General features: G+C 37.8%; 1 protein-coding gene across 2 annotated transcripts in view; it reads left to right on the forward strand.

The window, feature by feature from the left end:
* Positions 1-17,618, forward strand: part of LOC113113068 (sprouty-related, EVH1 domain-containing protein 2) — a 32,543-nt gene extending 14,925 nt beyond the window's left edge. Inside the window, exons 2-6 of one of the 2 annotated variants that reach the window (XM_026279224.1) lie at positions 3,352-3,529; positions 3,748-3,916; positions 6,015-6,079; positions 15,297-15,437; positions 16,737-17,617. In XM_026279224.1, coding sequence (XP_026135009.1) covers positions 3,352-3,529; positions 3,748-3,916; positions 6,015-6,079; positions 15,297-15,437; positions 16,737-17,399 — 1,216 coding nt within the window. In that variant the 3' untranslated portion in view covers positions 17,400-17,617. Of the gene's footprint in view, positions 1-3,351; positions 3,530-3,747; positions 3,917-6,014; positions 6,080-15,296; positions 15,438-16,736 lie in introns of both variants that reach the window. The other variant, XM_026279225.1, reaches the window with a different exon arrangement.
* Positions 17,619-22,927: the final 5,309 nt, after the last annotated feature.

Below are 22,927 nucleotides of genomic sequence, written 5' to 3' on the forward strand. Positions count from 1 at the left end.
TTGTTCAGGTATTGACTGACAGCTTTTGGTCTCCAGTGCTCCAGACGTGTGGTGGGAAACAGCTGCAGCTTAGACAGGATTCACCAGGCCTCCGCTCGTTCAATTATGAAAAACACCTCGTTTTATTAGGATTTGCATTTGATTTGGTTTTAATTAGCTGCTGATATTGAATGACTGTGGCATGGAGACAATCCCCTGGCCTGGCTCTCGTAGTGTAAGTACATTAGACAGTGCTGCTCCCACAGGACTTCCTCCCTCATTCATTCTGATCCCACAGACAGCATTTCTCTCTTTCTTTCCACTAGAGGAGCCACATCTACGTAGGCCCTGGGCCAGTGACTGTGTATAATAATTACAAATGGATGATGGTTAATACCCGGCCGTATTGTTGCTGTGGTCTATGCCATGGCTCAGTGTTTTGTAGATCAAGTCGTATTCTCTTTCATTAGACAGAATCTGCTTGGATTGTTCTAGATGCATGCTTTTCAATTCAACATCACATCCGCGAGGAAACGTTTATTGCTTAAAGGTTGCTCTACTTTTGGGATATTTCATTTAAACATCGGCTTAGTCTCAGACTCAGTCAGGACAATAGAAATAAGATGTAATCGGTGGCATACTGTTTACTAAATGCAAGTATACTTAAAACAGTGTACTATAACCCAATACTTATCAGGGCTAAACTAGCACACCTTTGGCAAAAAAAACTATTGCTTAGTGAAACAATAATAGACTTTGAGGCTGTTTAAGTTTATGAATCTACACTTTAAAATATACTGTCAGCAAACGAATAGTTTAATAGTTAACGTAACGATCATACTGTTTATTTTTTATTGTGGAAGAATTGTCAGTAATATCAACCAAATGTATATCTGTTTCTGTGCTGATTAATAGAACTGTGTGCAAAAAACAAAAAAAAACAGTCATTTTGATACGTATATCTCTGGCAAGTGCATAACAAGACTGATATATGCGGTCTCATTTTTGGTTTAAAATATGTATGTATTTTGTAAAGGTAGGGTTGTGATAAAATGGATGTGGCAGATGTGTGCAGATCATTAGGTCTGAAGAAGAAATGTTTGATTTCGTGCTCAAATCTCGGACTTTTTATTGCAGACTTGGCGATTCTGAGCCAAATTTCCTTCAAGGCAAGTCAGTCCACTTGGCAGCCATCATGGCCACACAGTTTTCTGTCTAACCAATAGTCTTGCTACAGCTCCTGTCTATTTGAATGGAAAACTCGAATAAATTACTGGCTGAGTCTGTTTTTCAAAAACGCCAATATTATCTGATAAAAACGGGATAGTTTTGCTTCTGTCTAATGTGCATGTGAGATGCTGCATTTATTCTTTTCACTGATTCCTTTACTCTATTGAGTCATTTCCTATCCTAGAAATCCTAGAAAAGACACGTCTGAGATCTAAGAAGTTCATTTGCTCGACGTCTCACTGCAGTCTCAAGGGAAACGTTTGAGATCTTAAAGAGACTTTTCTTCACTACTGTTTCTTTAGGAGTCCGAGGTTTGAGGGCTTAATGACGAGTGTGAGCGTTCACACGTACACGAGACCCTTTCCTTCCTCTGACTCTTTCTATTGATCTTGAGACGTGCCCTCACCTCCTCACCCGTCCGCTCTCCTTCTGCGGTTAATTATTGAACACGCTGCTCAGGTTACCATATAAGGCTGACTGCTGGCGTTCACGGCATCACAGAGGAAGAACGCTTGAGTTCGTCTGGAAGTAAACCTGGCTCGAGTCTGAGTGCAGATGCCTCTAGGGAGGACTTTTTTCACATTGATTTTAATTTAGCTTTCTTGTCCTCTGGCCATGTGTAACACTGTGAAGACTGTGAGCTTCTTACTGACAGGCCGTCTTGTTTGGCCTGAGGTGTTGATGCTTGATTTCCCCATTGCTATGTCTGACATCACTGTGTAGAGCCGCAGATGAATGGAAAATACACAGCTGGATTTAGAGCACAGCTGGCCAGCGCGGCTGAAATATGATGTTGTATTAGTTGAAATAAAATGTTTTTCAATGATTAAAAAAAAGAAGTATTTATCGAAAGTACACTAATATTCAAAAGTTTAAGGTCAGTATGTTTTATGTTTTCTTTTGAAAGTGAAAAGAAAAGTGTTCGAAAGTGAGGGTAAGACTATTCATAAAGTTTCTGTTTTAAACAAATGCTGTTCTTTTGAACTTTCTACCTGAGAAATAAGTAGCTCCACGAAATTATCAAGCAGCACAAATATTTCAACATGGATAATAGTAATAAATGTTTCTTGAGCTTCACATCAGCACATCAAACTGATTTCTGAAGGATCATGTGACGCTGATCTGGTGTAATGATGCTCAAAATACAGCTTTGATCACATGAATACATTTTTTGTAATTATTTTCAAAAAGAAAACAGTTATTTTTACACAATAAGACGTCAAATACAGTACAAGAATGAATCAAGGCTTGTTTTGAAGACAGTTTCTCACTTTATGAATAAGGACGATTGATATTCAATCCAATTTTATTAAGACTGTATTATCCCAAATGTATGTTTACTGAAACATTTAATGACACCTGTTGACTGCTTGAGAATATTTGATAACGTAAACTAATCCTTGTATTTTTTGAGTTTTGAATCTGAAAGAAATGTTATTAACAACGCGAGGGTGAGTGATCACAGAATTGTAATTTTTGTGTGAACTTTCCCTTTAAAGCCTGCGGTAGGGAACTTTTGACGCTCTAGCGGTTAATAAACAGAACTGCTTGCGTCTTGCGGAAGAACATCGTAGCCGGAAGTACTTCTCTCTGTTTATGTCTATGAAGAATCACAAAGGTACTGGGTTACTCCGCCGCGGTACCCCCGAAGCAATCTAAAATAGTCTGAATATAAACACTTATTATAGGTGCACCCTAGTGATTCAGGACAAGCCAAAAACACGGTTTGGAAAATGGATTCATGGTGCACTCGCTTATTATGTTCATTTTTCTACATTTTGAACACAAACAAAGTTACGGACCGCAGCTCTGATTGGTTGATTTTTACCGGGAGCACATTACTTTCTGCAAATGGCAATAGTAGTACTGGGAGGAGCCAGAGGAGCTTGATCTGTCTGACATAATGACATGTTTAACAAATATGTAAAACATATATTTTTACAAAAGTTACCTACTGCAGCTTTAAAAGAGAAAAACGTTGCAGAACTAGTCTTTATGGTAATAACTAGTATTAAAACCATCTTGATTTTTACAGTGTATTTTTGATCACCTGCAAAATATTGTTTCAAATGCATTGCAAATGTTCCTCAGGTGTCTTTGAGAATTAAACTTTCTCTTTCTCTCTCTCTCTCTCTCTCTCAGTGACAGTTACATTGTGCGCGTCAAAGCGGTGGTCATGACCCGAGATGACTCGAGTGGGGGATGGCTGGCACAGGAAGGTGGGGGCCTCAGCAGGGTGGGCGTCTGTAAGGTGATGCCTGCTGAGCTGACCGGCCGCAATGACTTCCTCATCCACGGCGAACGCCTCAAAGACAAGCAGGTGTGGCACCAACACTCACAGTCTTCCTCCCCAGGAGCTTTTAGGAAATCAAGCTGATTTACAACCCATGCTGGGTTCTTTTCCAAGTCAAATCTGGTCACGAATCCATTTGTTATGTGATTTGAAAGACTTTCCTCAGGCAGTGACCTCTAGCAGAGCAGAGCAGCGGCAGGCCGTGGGCTCCGTCTCTGATATGTCTCACTTGTTTTGGCTGGCAGGTGATTTTGGAATGTTTCGTGAGGAAGGATCTGATCTACAACAAGGCCACGCCCACATTTCACCACTGGAAGGTCGACAACAAAAAATGTGGCCTGACGTTCCAGAGCCCCGCCGATGCGCGTGCCTTTGACAGAGGAGTGCGGAAAGCCTTGGAGGACATAACGGAGGGTAAGAACATCGAAAACAGTAAAACACTACTTTGAATTCAGACCAAACACATGTAGCCAGGATTAAAGGGGCGCTAGATATCTTTTACACAGATGTGTTTGTTACATATACATATGTTTCCAAGAAAAATAGTTTTAGACCTAAACACACATAAAGTACTTTTAAAGTACCTTTTACAAGTTTCTTTAAAATTCTGCACACTCACATATAAATGAAGACTATTATATAAGTGGGGTCTCCCCTCATGGTGGCAGCCATCTTGAGGTCACATGACCTGCTGATTTAACTGCTTACTTTAGTTTTGCTCTTATTATTCATAGGGGTGGCTATTGAGAATTGCTCCGAAATATCCAAGAACAGTGGAATCAATACAACACACTCAACAAAAAAGCTGCTTCTTATATAGTGCATGAATACTGAGTTTTGTTCTCTTTCACATCTTCTTACACGGGAAAGGACAAATACACACAAAATTATGTCAGAATATCCTTGTAAACACAGACAGTTTACGTAAACGAGAAGAAAGAGGATTCACGTCTGTCAGTTTACTGGGTCCATGCATTAGGTCTTAAAGTGACAGCAGCCTAAGGGTCATTCACACAGAATGTGATTTTGGGTCTAAAATCATGAGAAGCAGTGCTCAGATGCTCAGCGCAGAATGCCTCCTCTGTCATGTTGCAATGAAATTAATCAGTTGCAATGCTTGCCCGCCTCCGGGGTCTTCTGATTGGTCCACTGTTTTGGAACTGACATTGATGAGCAGCGCTTCACGTAATTTGAAATTCTGTTAACTTGACTCTGCATCTTAAAAACGCAGCAATCCTGTGCAGCAATCATACATGTCCGTCTAGCACAGCGGTCAGCAACCTACAGCAAGTGTGCTAACAGTGGCACGCTGAGGGATAATTGCTGGCACGCGAGCGGTAGGGAAAACTGCATAATGACATACATTTTGAGGTAATAACTTCTCATAGTCACACAGCCTGTTAGGAGCTATAATTACTATTAAAGTTTGAGAAATAACTTGCGCTAGTCTACGGATGCGCGTGTGACCGCTGCAAATACTAGGTGCTCCAGATCAAAGCCTCAGTGGTCTAACAGCGCTCGTCAATGTCAAAATGACTGAGATGGCCAATCAAATTAAAGTAGGCGGGGTTTACTGTTCACAGAAGCAGAGCGTGTAGCATCAGTTTAGCGTTAAAGAGAGCGATGTAAGATGAAGCTGCAAATCATTTAATATTAGTCAACTTTTAATAATACGCTTTCCGATAGAAATGTTAAATGACCAACAGCTATATCCAGTGATGACAATTTTGGCACAGTGGTTAACCAGACAAATTTAAATTGGCACGTCATGTCAAAAAGGTTGCCGACCCCTGGTCTAGCACATGTTTACATAGAAAAACAATGTAAAATAGCGCATTGGAATGAAAAAATGTGTTCTGTGTGAATGGCCCCTAATAATGCTGTTACTTTCTGCTATTAATGTTAATCAAAGAACTAAAGAAAAGCAAAATCACTGAATGATTTTCACTGAATAACTTCTGTAACTTTAATAAGGATTAATCTTTATTTTATTTATAAAAATAAAACTATACAGTGTTAATTTACATTTGATTTCACTTTCTGTATCTGAACTTTTAGTTGTATTTATTTGTGCTACTGCTTGTTCATGTTTTATTTTAGACTGTTTACATGTTTTAATGTTTGACATCTATATCAGTTAGTCTAGTTTATTTTGTTGTTGTTATGTTTTTGTTGCCATAAGCAGAAGTTCCTTGTGTAAGTGTTCTTTAGGCTGCTAATTTTTGTTTTGTAGGCTGATGAATTTTGATATATATATTGATATATGATGCAAATGCAGTTACATATTTTACAGTCTTGAATGTGCTGCAGGACTGTGAATGAACTATAAGCAGCTATGTGAAGGGTGATGCGCTCTGGGAGATCAGCATAGAGTTGTGTTTCATCCATCCATCAATCTTTTACTGTCTCCTTGTCAGTTTCTTTCTCTCTCCAACCTCAAATACCACCATTAACTGACAGGATATGTGTAGGTCTGTCAGCTCATGTCTCCTGTTTGTGTGTTTTATTTTAGGTTCCACAACTTCCTCTTCAACACTCCAGAACGAGGCTGAACTTGGGGATGATGATGTGTTCACAGTAAGTGAAGCTTTAGAACCATTTTTTAAAATCATCATATTGTCCACTTGCAAAAAATAAACAAATAATGAAATAAATAAACTTCCCAGCACACCTGGAAATGAGTAGAAATAGAGTAAAAAGTTCTAATTTCAGTAGCAGAACAATATACCATTAAATAATACATTATTTTACATTATATATATATATATAATATATAATATATAATATATATATATATATATTTTTTTTTTCATTGAACCTACATAGATTTAAGTGAGTACAACAAATGCTATCAGGGTTAATACTTCGATAATAAATATCATTTAAGTAACACATCTGAAATATAAATATTTAATAATATATAAGTTCAATTTAAACACATTTGAAATATAATAATAAATTAATATAATATGATGATTATCATAACATTTCATTATAATTAAATTTCTTTAGAGCATTACAGCAATGAGAATGATATATTTTGAATCACAATAATAAGATTTGGGGACAAAAGAGTTAAATGTTTTTTTTTTTTTTTTTACATTAAATAAATAAAATAAAAACATTTGTGAAATTATAAGGTTTTATCTGACATTTTTGTCAAAACTGAGCTATTCCCATATTGTGCAAACACAGTCAAATAGAATTCTCAATATCTCAGAACTACTCAGAATGCAGATAGAACTTTCTAATTCCAAAGGGATGAAATAGTATTTTCTTGCTCCAATAGTCTTTATTTTGTACATATTTTATGCGTTGTGGGAATGAATATGGCCAGCATGTTGTTGTTGTTTTTTTTCACCATATGTTCTTGACCTTTCGTGAGTTTCCCCCAAACATATGGGATGTGTAGTTTTGTGTTATATGTGCACTAATGGCATGTACATTTTGAAAGTAATATTTAGTAACTTCCTCTTCCCTTTAGCTTACATGTCTGTGGGTTTGGTTTGAGTGTGTGCGAAGAGTCCCAGAATAGGCTGAGGCCTTGTCATATATTTTCCCCGTGGAAAGAGACGGGCCTTTGTTTTTTGAAGATGGTGGATATGATCGAAGCGCAGGCAGGTTTCCTGTGGCACTTTCCGAGCAGTCTGTGTCGACGCTTGGCTTTTGCCCACTCACTGTCCTTTTGTCCCAGTCACAGGAGACCTGGAGCAGGGGTCAGATGATGACTTCCTCCCCTCCCCAGTAAAACTATCATTAGCAGCTGCTTCCTAGCTAACTGCCATCCTGATTTACTGCCGCCCAGGGAAGGAGGGGGGCGCGCTCAGGGGAAGCCTCATGGCTCCTCTTTCACTTGCTGTCTGTCTCGCTTTCAGGCCAAAAGGGTAGACTGCTAAGCCAAGGACCCCGAGCTTGAAAGGAAACTTAATCCAACGCTTCTTTCCGTCCTGGAATTTATGCTCTTCTTGAGCTGTTGGGCCCATCCTTGCTTTTCAGAAAACAGGACAAGATTAACTGCCAAACCGTTTTCTTTTTAAAACCTACCTGTTTTGCAGGACACACACACTTATTCTGTGGATCGAAAGCTAGTGGACACGCACATTTCCACGTGAGGTCGTTGTGACAGTTGTTGGGACGGGGCTGGTGTTGGTGACCTTTCCTTATATTCCCGCGTGAGGCAAGCGGCCGCAGACAGCAGAAATGCGGGTCTGGATTTACAGCTCGGGCGATTATGTCGAGGGGAGTTGTTCCTGTGCTGGGACGTGCATTCCTCCTGATGGTTCCTCGTGAGCTAACCTATACTTAACCTCAGCTCCTTTTAGCTCATTCAGATCAGAAAAGGACTCGCTCTGCGTCTCTGAACGCAGGGTGTGTCACTCTGGGACGCCTGGTTTTGGGATACTTGTGCTCACACAACACCTCAGTCTAGAACTGATCAGAAAGGTTATTTTTATATTTTTCCAGTCATTTCAACCAGACCTCCAAAGTAACCAAACATTTAAAGAAGCAATTTAGAGATTTTTTTTTTAATCATGAAAGGATGAATATTTAATTATTTAGCAATTAGTTAATAATGAATTAATCATTTTTTATGCATCAATGCATACAGATATAATACACAGTATAATACAGCAAAACACAATTAGAATACTTTTGCACATCATGGTTTCATATAAATTATTGTTTTTAAAAGCATTATTTATTTATTTTATAATGCATACTTGAGAAAGCCAACATACTGATGTTGTTTTTTTCTTTCGAGACTTGAAAATGTTCTGATATATTTTTCTGGCTGAACTCACTTTCAGAAGCAGAACTTAGTAAATTAGAGTATTAAAAGGAGTAAAATATTTTTTTATTTTTTATTTACTAAATAAAAAATAATATTTAACATATTTTATGCACCAATTTAACTATGCATACATATAAAATATATAGTATTACATTTATAATATATAGTATTACATTTATAATACATAGTATTAATAATACATCATTAAATGTCATAGAAATTATAGCAGTATTGATTAATTTTGTTTCACCAACAGAAAAGAAATTGAACGAAAGAATAAAAAAAAAGAATATAAATATTGGATGCTTTAAACAGAATTAGACAGAATATTTTCTGGAAGGTAGGTTTTAATTTAAATTTTAATGTATTTAAAAAAAAATTTTTTTTTTTTACATCATCATTGTTTTATATGAATTATTATTTGTAAACACATTACATTCTATTGATTTATTGTATTACATGTGCTTGAATTTTCTTTTGAGACTCAAATTTCGGATATATGTTTTCTAACTGATCCCACTCTCAGACGCTGAATTCCAAAGATGTCAAAATTCCATAGACTTACATTGATGGACTGTGTAAGAGATGAGCACTAAGTGATTCACGAGCTCCAGAGGTCATAACGACGACACATAAACCCATCACAGCGTCACCCTACACCATGATTCAAGCAGCGCTGCCTGATGATGCTCAGAAATGTCAGAACGGCTAGAATGAGTCATCAGTTATGTGGAGCAATGAGTGTTTTGTTTGGGATTTTCAGAAGATCTTGGGTGTACTCATCATTCTACACACAGAACGAAACTGGTCAAATCAGCAAGAAAGAATGATGATGACCAAGGTAGTTTTTGATGGACCTCTAATCTGAATAGCCATCATAGTGTTCATTTGTTCAACTTTATGCTATACTTTGCATGTAAAGGAACACTTTTATATAGCGATGCATTGGCAAATACTGAAAGTATTTTTCTTGTAGCTTTCATTTTAAAACATTAAAATAATTTGTATAGAGTAAGGAGTCCTGGATATTTTGGCTGTGTAGTGTGTGTGTGTGTGTGTGTGTGTTGAGGGAACTATATAAATGACAAAACACAACTTCCTGTGCAGCAGTTGGGCAGGATAAGGCTTTGCTGTATAGAGAGCTCCCAGCCAGGGCCCTGGAGGATGCTCAGAGGAAGTGGGATGGGGAAGACTACCAGTTCTGGGAAGAGGGGGAAAAATAAGGTGGAAAGAATCAATGCTCCTTTATGCAAGAGGTAGAAAAGCTTTATTCTGTTATCCTCTCTGGTCCTTAGCAGCACTGGGCATCTGTGTGTGGAGTATGTGTACGCTAAGGCTCGCAGCACTAATCACAGCAGTGGAAAAGGTACCGGTGCCCCTCCACCCTCCGGGACGCCTGCCTCAGACTCAAGGTGGCTAATTACAGGCAATTTGACTTGGAACTCAATTAGTTCCAGCACATTTTTCACTCCCTGGATTGTCTTATTGAGGAATAATAGCTCAAAATGCCATAAAAACATTGTTGTCAGTGGTTTGGAGTCCTATAGAGAATTAAAAAGCCTTTTCCAGATAGCATCAGTCATGCACGTAGCCGAGCACATGCTTACTGTATAGCCAGGTGTTTGGTGCGATCAAATCTGATTGCTTGCAGTTGGCCTGAGCAGCAGGAAAGCTTTTGATGGACAGCAAATCCCACTATGCTCAGACCAATAATGCTAACTGCTAACCTGTAAAGCATGCAACCCTCAGGACACGTTCCTCTGGCTAAACAAACAGCTATCCGAAGACCCTAAAGTTCCCGATATAGTGCTACTGTTGCTCTTTTTTGTTCTGCATGGTTTAGAACACAGTTTGTTTAAAATGATGTTACACCGGTTCATTCTTCTCTTAAAGTGCATCTAAGCTTTAAAGCCCAAAGTGTACTTCTGTTTTGTTGCAACACTTGAGCCAACTATATGAGTTGTGGAAAGATTATGAAATATGGTTGCATCACACACATAATGAGAATCTTTACAGATCGTCCTCTTTCAAGACTCAAACATGCACACACAAGATTTGAAAATTGTGGCTCATCACACACTACAAGACATTAAGGGTATGACTCGGCTTAGCTCAGATCCTTGGCATTCGATCCTTTGCTGGCTTTGCTTATTTAAATCTAGCGGTTCTGTTGTGTATGTGTGTCTTAAGTTCAGTGGTAGTGACGATTCTAACCAGTCAATCTGAAAAACGCTATATGGTGATCATGCCAGAATGAGCACCTCACGTGATCTTATATGGAAGCGGACATAAACAAAATTGATAATTGTCTGTTCTTCAGTGACAACTGGAGGTGAGATTTATATGCCAATTTTAATATTTGTTAACAGTAGTATGCTAGCTAATGTTAGTCTCAAGGGCTAAAATGTTTACCGCTGCTTAGCCACAACATCAGTACGTTAGCTTATAGCACTAGCAGCTATCTGTGCTTTCTTCCCTGTTCTTCTCTTTGTCTGTACAGTTGTGGTATATGTTATACATCAGTTGTGTTGTTGCCATACTTTCACAAACCGTTCCTCCACTCTCCTATGGACCTGTATGGCAGCTTGTTTCATGGTCGCCACTTCAAAACTTCTCTCATTCATCTCTGTCTCTTTGTAGACTTGTCTTTCACTAGCTATGGTGAAAGTAATGCTGTAATCATAGTCGTAATCATTCTGATTTAAAATCCTAAATATCAAACATGTTTGTTTGTGCCTGTGACCAGATCTGAATGTTTAGGGTTCAATCTGAAAACGCCTCACATTACCAAAACAAGATTTATTTTTATAAATTGGTGTTAAATCGGTCCAAAACTCCTGTTGTTTAAAGACACTCTAGCGTTCATGCAAAGACCAAAGTATATATTGTACTTAAAATTTTGCAAGAACAAAAACCACTCTTCCTTAAAAAAATAAATGATTAGCTTTCCTCAGTACTGTTTCTACTAAGTCCATTTTTGTTGTTGCTTATGTAGTACTCAGTCCTTTCAATATGTTGTTGATGGCTTACATTATTGTTTCTGACCCCTGAACTCAGTTTTGGATTATGTATGGGTATGGTTTTGACTGCTGTTTCTATTTTTTGAGCTCTTCATGCTGGTTCCCTCTCAGCAGGTCTTATGGGGCCACATTAAGCTATGTCCAGTTATAGCTTGTTTATTGCTCAGACAGTTCTGGCCAGCCCATTTTGGATTGGTCTGTTGTGGTGTCGTGCCACAGGGTGGCCAGTCTAGGACTTAATGAACGGGGGCCCATTTGTGAAATTACCCGAAAGATTTCAGGTCCCCAAAGCCTTGCCCCCCCCCATTATCTCTCCGCCCTCCCCCATCGCACCACTGATTGCACGTCATTAACAGGCCGGCATCGGCTCTGCTGCTGGGAAGGTATGCCTTTGAATCAGAGTTGGGCCACATGTGCCTTTGAACTCTCTGGTTATCTGCGCTACGCCACACATTTTAGCGCTTTTCGATAAGTCAGCCGATTTTTATAGTGGGGGTTGGTGATTTACTTGAAAGTGCAATTTTTGGTACTTATATGCTCCTTCAAAATCCATGAGCTGCCTATCAAGTCAGCATTTTACTGCATCATAATGTACGTTTACATGGACACTTTTTGCTTCCATCGGAATGTATTCTTTCTGATTGACGAATCCGAGCATAGTGTTTACATGAACGGTGAATAAAGTGAACGGATTAATGTGTTTACATGTGACTTTTTTATTCTGATTGTGCTTTTAGTCCTATTACGATCGGATAAGTAGGGTTCATGTAAACGCAGCTATAGACATGTTTTTCTCCTTTATTTATATAGCGCTTTAAATAAAAAACATTGCGTCAAAGCAACTGAACAACATTAATTAGGAAAACAGTGTGTAAATAATGCAAAATGACAGTCAAAGGCAGTTCATCAATGAATTCAGTGATAACATCATCTCAGTTCAGTTTAAATGGTGTCTGTGCATTTATTTGCAATCAAGTCAACGATACCGTTGTAGATGAAGTGACCCCAACTAAGCAAGCCAAAGGCGACAGCGGCAAGGAACCGAAACTTCATTGCATTGACAAGCGCTTATCTGAGAGGGTTATGAGATAGCAGCAACTTTAGTTTAAAAGAGTACAAAGACATTTTTATCGGTCATAAGTTAAGAAGAAATATAGAGCAGACACTGGTCAAATGAAGATGAAGTTTTATGGGGCATGTGTCGACCTCCTGTGTTTGCGTACACCTCAAATGGACTATACTTAGAAAGGCTACATATGTGGTATTCAATTCTGGAAAGTATTATTAAAATATTTCAGTGCAGTTACATTGACTATTTAACCAAATATTTGTGTGTTATGTATTTAATTCTCAAAAGAGTGTGATACCATTATTTTAGCAACATGCTAACAGGCCATGATATACAAGTCAAAGAATGAACTGGCAGAGCTGAACATGGAAAATGCAGACCTCGGTCTTTAGGTTCCATTTGCTTATGATGCTGCCTCAGAAGGCATTAGACAGCAAGGCAGCTCACTAGTTTTTTATATCTATGTCGGCCTCATACTGATTGAGTACTTTGGCCCAATGTTTTTTAGACCTGCAGCGTAAACATTTGAAATGGTCTGTGTTTTTAATTATCTCCAGCAGTCCGGCCCCAGCTATCCTCCTAAACATATTTTTAAGTCATGTCGGCTCAGGATCTCTTGGCAGTACTTTGAGGGATGCCGGTGTTATTTTTGGCAAGCAGTTCTGAGGTCTTTGTATGAACACGATGGGGAAACCAAGTCCTGGCCAGGCTGGACTGGTACAGAGAGAGAGAGAGAGAGAGAGAGAGAGAGAGAGAGAGAGAGAGAGAGCCAAGGTGCACGGACATGGCCAGCCACCGGAGACTCCGGTTCCTCTCGCCCAGCTGGAGTTTAGCCTCTAACATGGAAAACTCAGTTTGAGTGGCACAACATTGCCATGCCAGTGCAGTGTAATGGTGGATGGATTCTACAGACCTCATGAATGACTTGATAAACATGGTTAATGAAGCATAGTTTAGATAAATCATAGCCCTGTAATGCTAAAATAACATAACATACAACATATAATATAACATAACATATAACATAACATTTAACAACATATAACATAATATATAACATATAATATAACATATAACAACATATAATATAACATAACATATAACATAACATATAACATTTAACATATAATATAACATAACATATAACATAACATAACATATAACAACATAACATATAACATAACATATAACAACATATAATATAACATAACATAACACAACATAACATTTAACAACATATAACATAATATATAACATATAACATAACATATAACATATAACATAAAATATAATATAACATAACATATAACATATAACATAAAATATAATATAACAACATATAATATAACATAACATATAACATAGCATAACATATAACATAACATATAACATAACATATAACATAACATATAACATAACATATAACATAACATAACATATAACAACATATAATATAACATAACATATAACATAAAGTAATGTGACTTATAACAACATGGAACAACACAAATCTCACTTTCAGCTGCTCACACTGCAGGCACTAATAAACATACTTATTTGCTTTTAATCCACATATTTATTTGCCATATTTTATATAAAATAAAACTGAAATACAGTCTCTCTCATACTTTTAGCTATAACAAAATAAAGTAAAAGTAAAATTAAACACAGTATTCCTATTTGTAATGAAATAGGTTTCACATTCTCAAACTGAATCGGGATGGCATTTTATTGGATACTGCATATATTTAAGATAAATTGTGAATAGTTTGGGTTTATTTTACCGAAAGAGAAAGACTTCAAAGATTTCAAATGTGAACATCTGCTAAAAGGGAGTTTTGACAACCTTTAGGAGTACACTAGCACCTCAAAGCCAACAGACATCCACCAACAACCAACATTTACACTTTTTTTTTTTCTGTCGATCGCTCACTACTCCAACAAGTTTCTTTTGGTGACATTTTGACATGCATTCTTCTAACCACATAAATCTTTTTAAAGCTGGGAGTGTGGGTCTGTGCTGTGTGTTGGTGCTCACACTCCACCTGGCAGGTGGTTGTTGAAGGCATCCGCTTCAGCCAAAGGAAGGATCACGTCCAGACTCTCAGCCACTAATCACTTCCCATCCGCCCAGCCGCTCTGTCTGTCTGTCTGTCGGTTTAGTCCACCTCCGCAGGCAGCTGTCTGTCTCAACCATTCTTATGTTTTGTGTTTAACGACTAGGCTGGAAACTTTTCGCTGGAGCTCATCCAGACAGAGAGCTCAAATCCTGCGTTTCTGTTCATACCTTTAAAGTAGACATGTGGCCGTTTCCATTGACCTCTTCTGACAGTCTCAAATTTACTCCTACAAGAGCCCCGCGGGGGGGCTCAGTAGCTTGAGAATATCTTGATTTTGCTCAGTAACCCAAGCACTGAGGTGTTCTGTAGGTCTCTCTGGTGATGTTATGGACCAGAGCTGTAGGTTTTGTGTGTGATGGCCTGTATCCCAGCATGCTGGAATCATTTTGAGTTCCTCTAATAACAGGGAGACTTCAGAGGTTTTTTACAGATCCTGCAGCCTGAGGCCTTATTTTTTTGTTTAATTGCACAGTGAAGTTGAGCCACGTCACGTCGGATTGACTGCACTGACGTCTACGTGTGTGTTTATGTGCAGTGTATGGCCGTGTGTGGTGTATTAATATTTAACTGTGAATCAATGCCAGTCGCCCATGACGTCGTGGAAAACCGCATTTACTCGGAAAAACACCTGTCTGTGATCGGGATTGTCTTTCTGTCTTTTTCTTAAAATTTCCTGGACAATGCATGCCCTGTTTTCAGCTCTTGTCTTTTTTTCTTCCTGATGTGTTTTTGGAGATGGTTTTCATTTAGTCATTTGAGACTGAGTGTGTATTTTCTTTCTTTTGTTCTTCAGACTGCCACCGACAGCTCCTCGAACTCATCTCAGAAGAAGGAGCTCGCTACACAGCTAGTGGCCACCTCCACCTTCTACGAGCCTCATCCACATCGCTGCATTCTGCAGTACCGGCCGCCTGAGGGCTACAGCTTGGATCAGGTGCGTAAGGTGGAGGCATATAAGAGCTGGAGTCTAGTCAATATTTGCATTAATTAATCGTTTAGATCAGTAGGTGTTTCTCAATGTCAAGGAAGGATCCTCGGAAGCCAGTATTTCGAGGATGCTACGTCATTGACATCCGTCGAAGGACTGTTCCAATGTCGAGAATCCTCGGAATTTCAACCAAGGACTGAATCCCTCGTTTGAAGAATATCCCATACACAGGAAAGGATGCATATGTGTATCCTTCGCGCTCTTCACGCTCTCAAATCACCCACAATCCTATGTGCGCAGCTTTGCTATAAAACGTTAGTTAAAAAAATAAAAAAATGTCGAACGTTAACGTAGTCGGAGCGTTAACGGTTTTTATTTACGTCACCAAATATTTGTTATAACTGTAGTAAATATAAGTAAAGTTTGACGTTTAAATGCCAGTACAAATTACTACCGTATTGATATTGTAAATTATACAAATACAAATGGTTAACTGAACCGGACCTGTCATTTAACAATTGGTTGCGTCAACGGCAGTTCTCCAAAGTAATTTGATGATACCATTCACAGCGTTATTCAAACGGACCTTTTCACTGACGTAATGACGCAATTACGTGCACTTGCTAGCCATTTACGTGTTCTCCGTATGCTAAAGAGGAGTCTCTCACCTAGCCTCTGAAGGAAGTGACTTGGAAGGACCAGTCCTACCAAGGAAGTATCCTTGACATTGAGAAACGCCTACAGGTTCGCAATTCCGGTCCTTACGCCCCCCAGCTCTGCATATTTTGGCATGTCTCTCTGTTAACACACCTGATTCAGATAATCAGCTCGTTAGAAGTGAGCTCCGTGCATGAACTGTGTTCCCATTGACATGTTCCCTACACAGTATGCATGCTCCCTACTCCCTGAGCAGGGAAATCTGTTGAAGTTTACTTCACTTCAGAACATTCATTCACAGATCTGCACTACACCAGACAACAGAACCTGACTGATTCCATTCAGTCCGAGGATATAAACATTTGATATTTAGATTTCATACTTTTTTCATGTCATTTATCTCCTAAAAGTTTGTTGTGTTTGGAACAACTTGAAAGTCTGGTAGTGTGTGATTCTCATTCAGATTTGAAAAACCGTGCCGTGTATTCCAGCCTTAAATCAGATTATGTAATGCGTAAAAGAAACACGTAAATTACATTTTCAAATACGTGACATGATTCAGTATTGTGAGGGACAAACAGAACTGCGTTATATGATCTTCTAGCCACAGTCATCACATTTATGCTCTTATTTTCTCTTGCCTCTCAGAAGTTCTCCAGGAACCCCTTCCCGTTTGAGGATGAGGAGATCGTCCGAATCAACCCCCGGGAGCGCTGGCTGATCACAGGCTACGAGGACTATCGAGACGCCCCTATGCCGGACAAGTTCATCCAACACGAGGACTCTGACTCGTATGTTCACATCGCTAAGAACGAACCTTTAAAGCATGACTACAACTACCCTTATGTGCCCAGCTCTGACTTCAGCCAGTGCGATCTCAAGAGCCACTGCGGGGGCGACGGAGGCGTAGTGGCCACCCAGCCACGGGTGTTCAAGCTCAAGGGCAAGCGAAGGAAAGAGGACGGGGAGCGATCGCGCTGCGTCTACTGTCGGGACATGTTCAACCACGAGGAGAACCGGCGCGGACAGTGCCACGACGCCCCCGACCCCATCCGGACCTGCATCCACCGGGTCAGCTTCATGTGGTGCGCCGACAGCATGCTCTACCACTGCATGTCCGACCCGGAGGGCGACTACTCGGACCCGTGCTCGTGCGACACCAGCGAGGAACGTTTCTGCCTTCGCTGGACGGCCCTGTTGGGTCTGTCACTGTTGGCGCCCTGTCTGTGCTGCTACCCGCCGCTCCACCTGTGCCACCGCTGCGGCGTGGCCTGCGCGTGCTGTGGAGGAAAGCACAAGGCTGTCGGCTGAACCCCCCGCCCGTCCCGAATGAGCCCTAAACTCCCCTCGGAACAGTAGCACTGAGGAGGGCAGGAGCGGACGAAACCGACACAGCCCAGTTGGCGCTTTTACTGTCCTTAACTTTACAGTCTCTCCTGGTTCCAGAAAACAATTCATGCTTTATCTGGCTCGGCAATGTTCTCTTTTGGTTGTTTTTATAAATATGACTGTATATATATATATATATATATATATATATATATATATATATATATATATATATATATATATATATATATATATATATATATATATATATATATATGCATTGTATACACTACCGGTCAAAAGTTTGGGATCAGAACGATTTTTTAATGTTTTTTTTTACAGGGGTTTCTTATGCTCATCAAGGCTGCATATATTTGATCCAAAAATACACAAAAAAATTATATTGTGAAATATTATTATGATGTAAAAGAATGTTTTTCTATTTTAATATGCATTAAAATATAATTTATTTCTGTGATGCAAAGCTGAATTTTCAGCATTATTACTCCAGTCTTCACTGTCACATGATCCTTCAGAAATCATTCTGATACACTGATTTATTATCAGTGCTGGAACTGTTGTGCTGCTTATTATTATTTTTTGTAATACTTTTTTTTCAGGATTTTTTGATGAATAAAAAGTTAAAAAGAAGAGCATTAATTAAAAAAAAAAAAATCTTTTCTAACAGTATACACAATCGTTCAAAAGTTAGGGGTCAGTATATTTGTATTCTTTTTTTTGTTTTGAAAGAAATTAAAGAAATATTTATATTTTGAATAAATGCTGTTCTTTTGAACTTTTTATTCATCAAAGAATCCTGAAAAGTATTGCATTTCACAACTCTTGCCAACACTGATAATTCTCATAATAATGAAAGCATATTAGAATGATTTCTGTAATGGCTGAGTAATGGCTGATGGAAATTAAGTTTTTCATCACAGAAATAAATTATATTTTATAGGATATCGAAATAGAAATCATTATTTTGTATTGTAATAACATTTTGCAGGAATACTGTTTTTTTCTGTATTTTTGATCTAATAAATCCAGCCTTGGGAGCATAAGAGACTTCTTTAAAAAAATTACAAGTTTTACTGATCCCAAACTTTCGATCGGTATTGTGTGTGTGCGTGTATATATATATATATATATGTTCTTTTATTTCCCTTTTGTTGTGGATGTTTCGCTCGGCTCTTTTGTCAGGTTGCTTTTGGAGCCTCCATGTCATGCATTACTTATGCAGGTACTTTATATTTTTTACACTGATTTGACTTTTCGAGAACCTGAATCACTCGTTGTTTTTACGAGGTTTTGCGTTTGTCCGCTGTGGCCAGCGAAGGGAGGAATTTGCTGTTTACTCTTCCTGAACAGCTCCGTACACAACCTGGCATTTCCATCCCAAGCCCTTTAACCGTTCAGAACAATAAGAGTGAGATTAGCTCGAGACACTAACCCTGTAGTCAGAAACGTCCATTTGTAGTGTGTCTGTGGGAGAGCGTGTGTCGATGCCTGCGTGTGTGTTGTAAAGGAACGAGAACATTGTATCACAGCATAGTATTGTCGTTATTATATTTAAGCCAAATTTACATAAGCTGCATCCAGAGTATATGTAAATACTGTATACTCCCATGTATATGTTTCAAATCGAATTATTGTAATCGCCTTCGACAGCCACAGCTGTGCTTCAGACATGGGACATTCTCCTTAGAGTTGACGTATTTTGGATGCCAGGGTGGCTTTTGGGTCTGATGCATATTTGATATCCAAAGACTATTTTTGTCATATTTATTTTCGCGGTCAATTGAATCACCAGCCAAAGGGAGAAAAAAATAAATAAAAAAATAGAGCGAAATTATTAGACTGTGGGCAAAACAGTACAGCCATATGGGGAAAGAGGGCTTTCCAGCGAGCCCGTGAGCAGTCAAACTGCACGGAAAATACAGCATTTTTGTCTTGAAAAACGAATTCTAGATATCCTCACAACAAAGTACTTTTTAGATTTTTTTATTTTTAAATATACCTGAATTTGGTTTAATTTTACCTTGTTTTTTATTTATTATAGATTGCTATTTGATTGAAACAAACCTCACACAATTTTATTAGATCTATGCTTAAAACAAGAATCAGTTTGCCAGTGGGATAAGAAAAAGAAAACCCAGGAAATACAAAATAATACCTTATGCAGCTTTGCTTCTCTTAACATTTGTGTGTGTTTTAGGACTGTTCAGATATTTTTACTGGAAAACAAGACAAAAAAAAAAGAATTAATGAAATGATTGTATGCTGTCTATTTGATTTCATATATCCTCTGGAGAGAAAACACTAAAGCGCTATCTTTTTACTGACGGATGTGAGATAGAAAATGGAAGGAAGTGTTGTCTCAAAAATGTTTCCAGCTCCAGTCCTGTTCTCTCGAGAGAAATGAAAGGACACAGAAAAATAAGCTTGATTTTAAGGGTGCTTTATAGAGGGACGTTTGCCAAAACGATCTCCCGTTTCTTCATGACAATAACTTAACGCCTTAATTTTTGAGAGGACATTCAAATGAATCGATGCAGTTCCTTAAAGAAGAGAAAATGGTGAAAAGATATTTTTCTATTATATAAAAAACAACAGCCCAATAGATAGGCCTTTCGTTTCAAAATAAGAAGTGCTCCAGTTATTTGCGGGAGTCGAATGGCATTGGTACAATCACGAGGTGGCTCATATGTGAAGGACTTCATATTTAACCAATCACCTTCCTCTGCTCCTGCTTTGTCTGTATAAATCATCCACTGACCAAGCAGCGCTCTCATAGATGCTCAGTGTATGTGAGCCGTCAAAGAATGTACAGTGCATCAGATGCTTCTTCATCTTATATAAGCGTCCAGCCTCAAAACCATGTGTACATGATGAAACTCTTAAAAATAAAGGTTTTTCATTTGGAGATCTTCACATTATTGGTTCAAAGATTGGTTCGGAATTGTATACTACTCCGACTAGTGCTGCAGTAAATGGTTTGCATTTGTTTTAATGCATATTATATCCAAACAACATTTGCCGGAATTCGCAGTATGCATGTATACCATCCCACAATGCAATGAGGTTGACTCGACCATCAATTTTCAATCGAATAAATATACAATTAACGCAAAATTGGATTCCAAAACGTTTTCTTGAATTATGGTTATTTATCAAAGCAAATGTATGCAATTAATAATTAGCATTAATTAAGCAATGTAATGAGATGATTGTGAATGACGGGATTGTTGTCGAATTACATTGTTTACAAAACAGTATTCAATTCCGAACATGGTCTCTGTATCTTCTGTTCTTTGAAGTGCTTCAAATTTGTATTTTTTCTAAGAAAGTCTATTTTTGTTACCTATTCTCTGCACTGTAATATATATATATATATATATATATATATATATATATATATATATATATATATATATATATGATCAGTAATTCATGGCAACTTATGTTTTTACATTACTTAAACTAATCAACAGTTGAAATTCAACTTGGTTTTTCAAGTGGTTAATGTAATTTAAGTGCAACCAGGACTTGAACAACCAAGTTGATTATACTTAAAAATTGAAGGCATGAGCTTTGAAACATTTAGGTTTAGTCCCATCCCCCGTACTTACTATGTTCCCTTTGTTTCTTTGTTTATACCTTTTTTAAATTAACAAACACATTCTGTGTAAATGTGCAGGTTTAGATGGAAAACCAACATTCAGAGTGACTTTTGGACCTTTTCTAAAGAGCCGTAGAGCTTAAAAGGTTCATGTTGTAAAAGCCTTTATTTTTAAGAGTGGGGTGCTGCTGTTTGGTTTCGCTCTCAGAAAAAAAAGGTACAAAACCTGTCACTGGGACGGTACCTTTGAACCTTAATTTCTCCTAAAGAAAAAAATATTAAGCGTACATATTATTACCTTTTGAAAAGGTGCTGCCCCGGTGTCAACTTTTGTACCTTTTTGTCTGCGTGTGTTCATTAGTGTGGAGGCGTCGATCTCGCTCCCGTCGCTTCACTGGAGTCCTCTCGCTGATGGGTGGCGGGGAGGAAGCTGTCACTGTGTCCTTTCTGTATCTGAATATGTCGGCTTCTGCAATACCGCTGTCATCTGAGCTCAGAGAAGAGCTGCCTTTTATTTTTCTATCTGTGGTAATGGAAAGTTAACCAAAAGCAGTCTGTCCTGGTGCAACATTTACCTGTTAAAAAGTGCCTGAAGCATCATTGTAATCTATCTCCTTGTATACTAAAAAAGAGAAAAGAAACCGAAAAAGATAAAAAATGAAATAACCCTATTGTATTGATCAGTTTGGTTTTTTTACGATCCAAATTTGTACCTCTGTAAAAAGCAAAAAAAAATCTATATCAAGTGTATGATGTACATTTTTTATTTCGTTTTCTTTTTTTTATCGTTTCTAATATGTATGATCAATGTAGCTCCTGCTTTTAGGATAAGATGGAAAAAAGACAGTACTTTGTAAATAGCAGTTGATTATCTGGGAGCTACATGACACCTGTGCAGTTCTACATGTCTGTCATAGGTCCCAATAAAAATGAAAGAAACCAGTAACACGTCTACATTCCTGCTGTTTACCACGATTGCCCAGCGGCTGTTCAATAAAAAAAAAAAAAAAAATCAATATGGCTGGATTTAGACTTATCATAGAGAAACCATTATAGTTGTAATTAATGTTTTGAATATTTTAAATATTTGTTTTATGTTTTCTTTTAATTTTAGTTCGAGTATTTTTCGTTTTTGTCATTTTTGTTAGTTTTTTTTTATCCGTGTAGTTTGTATTACTATGTTGAATTAGTTTTTATTTTTATATTTTCTGTTTTAATTTTAAAGTATTATTAGTTTGTCATTTTATTAGTTTTTATCTGTGTAGTTTGTATTAATATTTTGCATTAGTTTTTTAAAAGGTTTCAAATTTCCTTTTTTAATTTTAATTTTAGTTATTATTAGTAATAGTATTAGTAGTTTTTGTCGTTCATTTAGGTATGTTTTAAGTAATTTTGTTGTGTGTTTTTGTATTATTATTATTACTTTAAATAAGCTTATAACGTTTTTGATTATTATTTATTTTGCTTTAATTTTTTGTTATTTCAGTAAGTCAAGTTAAACTAAATGAAAATTAGAAATTGTGTTATTATTATTATTATTATTATTATTGAACTTTATTAATGTTTAATTTCAATTTTATTTTAACTCAACTAACGTTTTTACCTATAGTTAACTTTAACCCCGCTTTGACCTCCTATGTGTCCCGTTGAACTCAGTGACATGTTGCCGTCCTTTAGCCATCAGTTCACCCATACGAACTGGTCATTGTTCCTCCGAAAGCTGTAATGAGTCAAAATTGCAGATGGACCACGTGACACTCTTCCCCGGCTCCTAATGTGCTTCTAGCCAGACTTGACTGCAGTGCTCACATCTGGACCCAGAAGCCTTTGAGCAGCTCAAACATGTGAGAGCCATACAGGACATTAAGCTGTTGCACTCAGGATGTTT

Source organism: Carassius auratus, chromosome 13, assembly GCF_003368295.1.
Source record: "Carassius auratus strain Wakin chromosome 13, ASM336829v1, whole genome shotgun sequence".
NCBI lineage: Eukaryota > Metazoa > Chordata > Actinopteri > Cypriniformes > Cyprinidae > Carassius > Carassius auratus.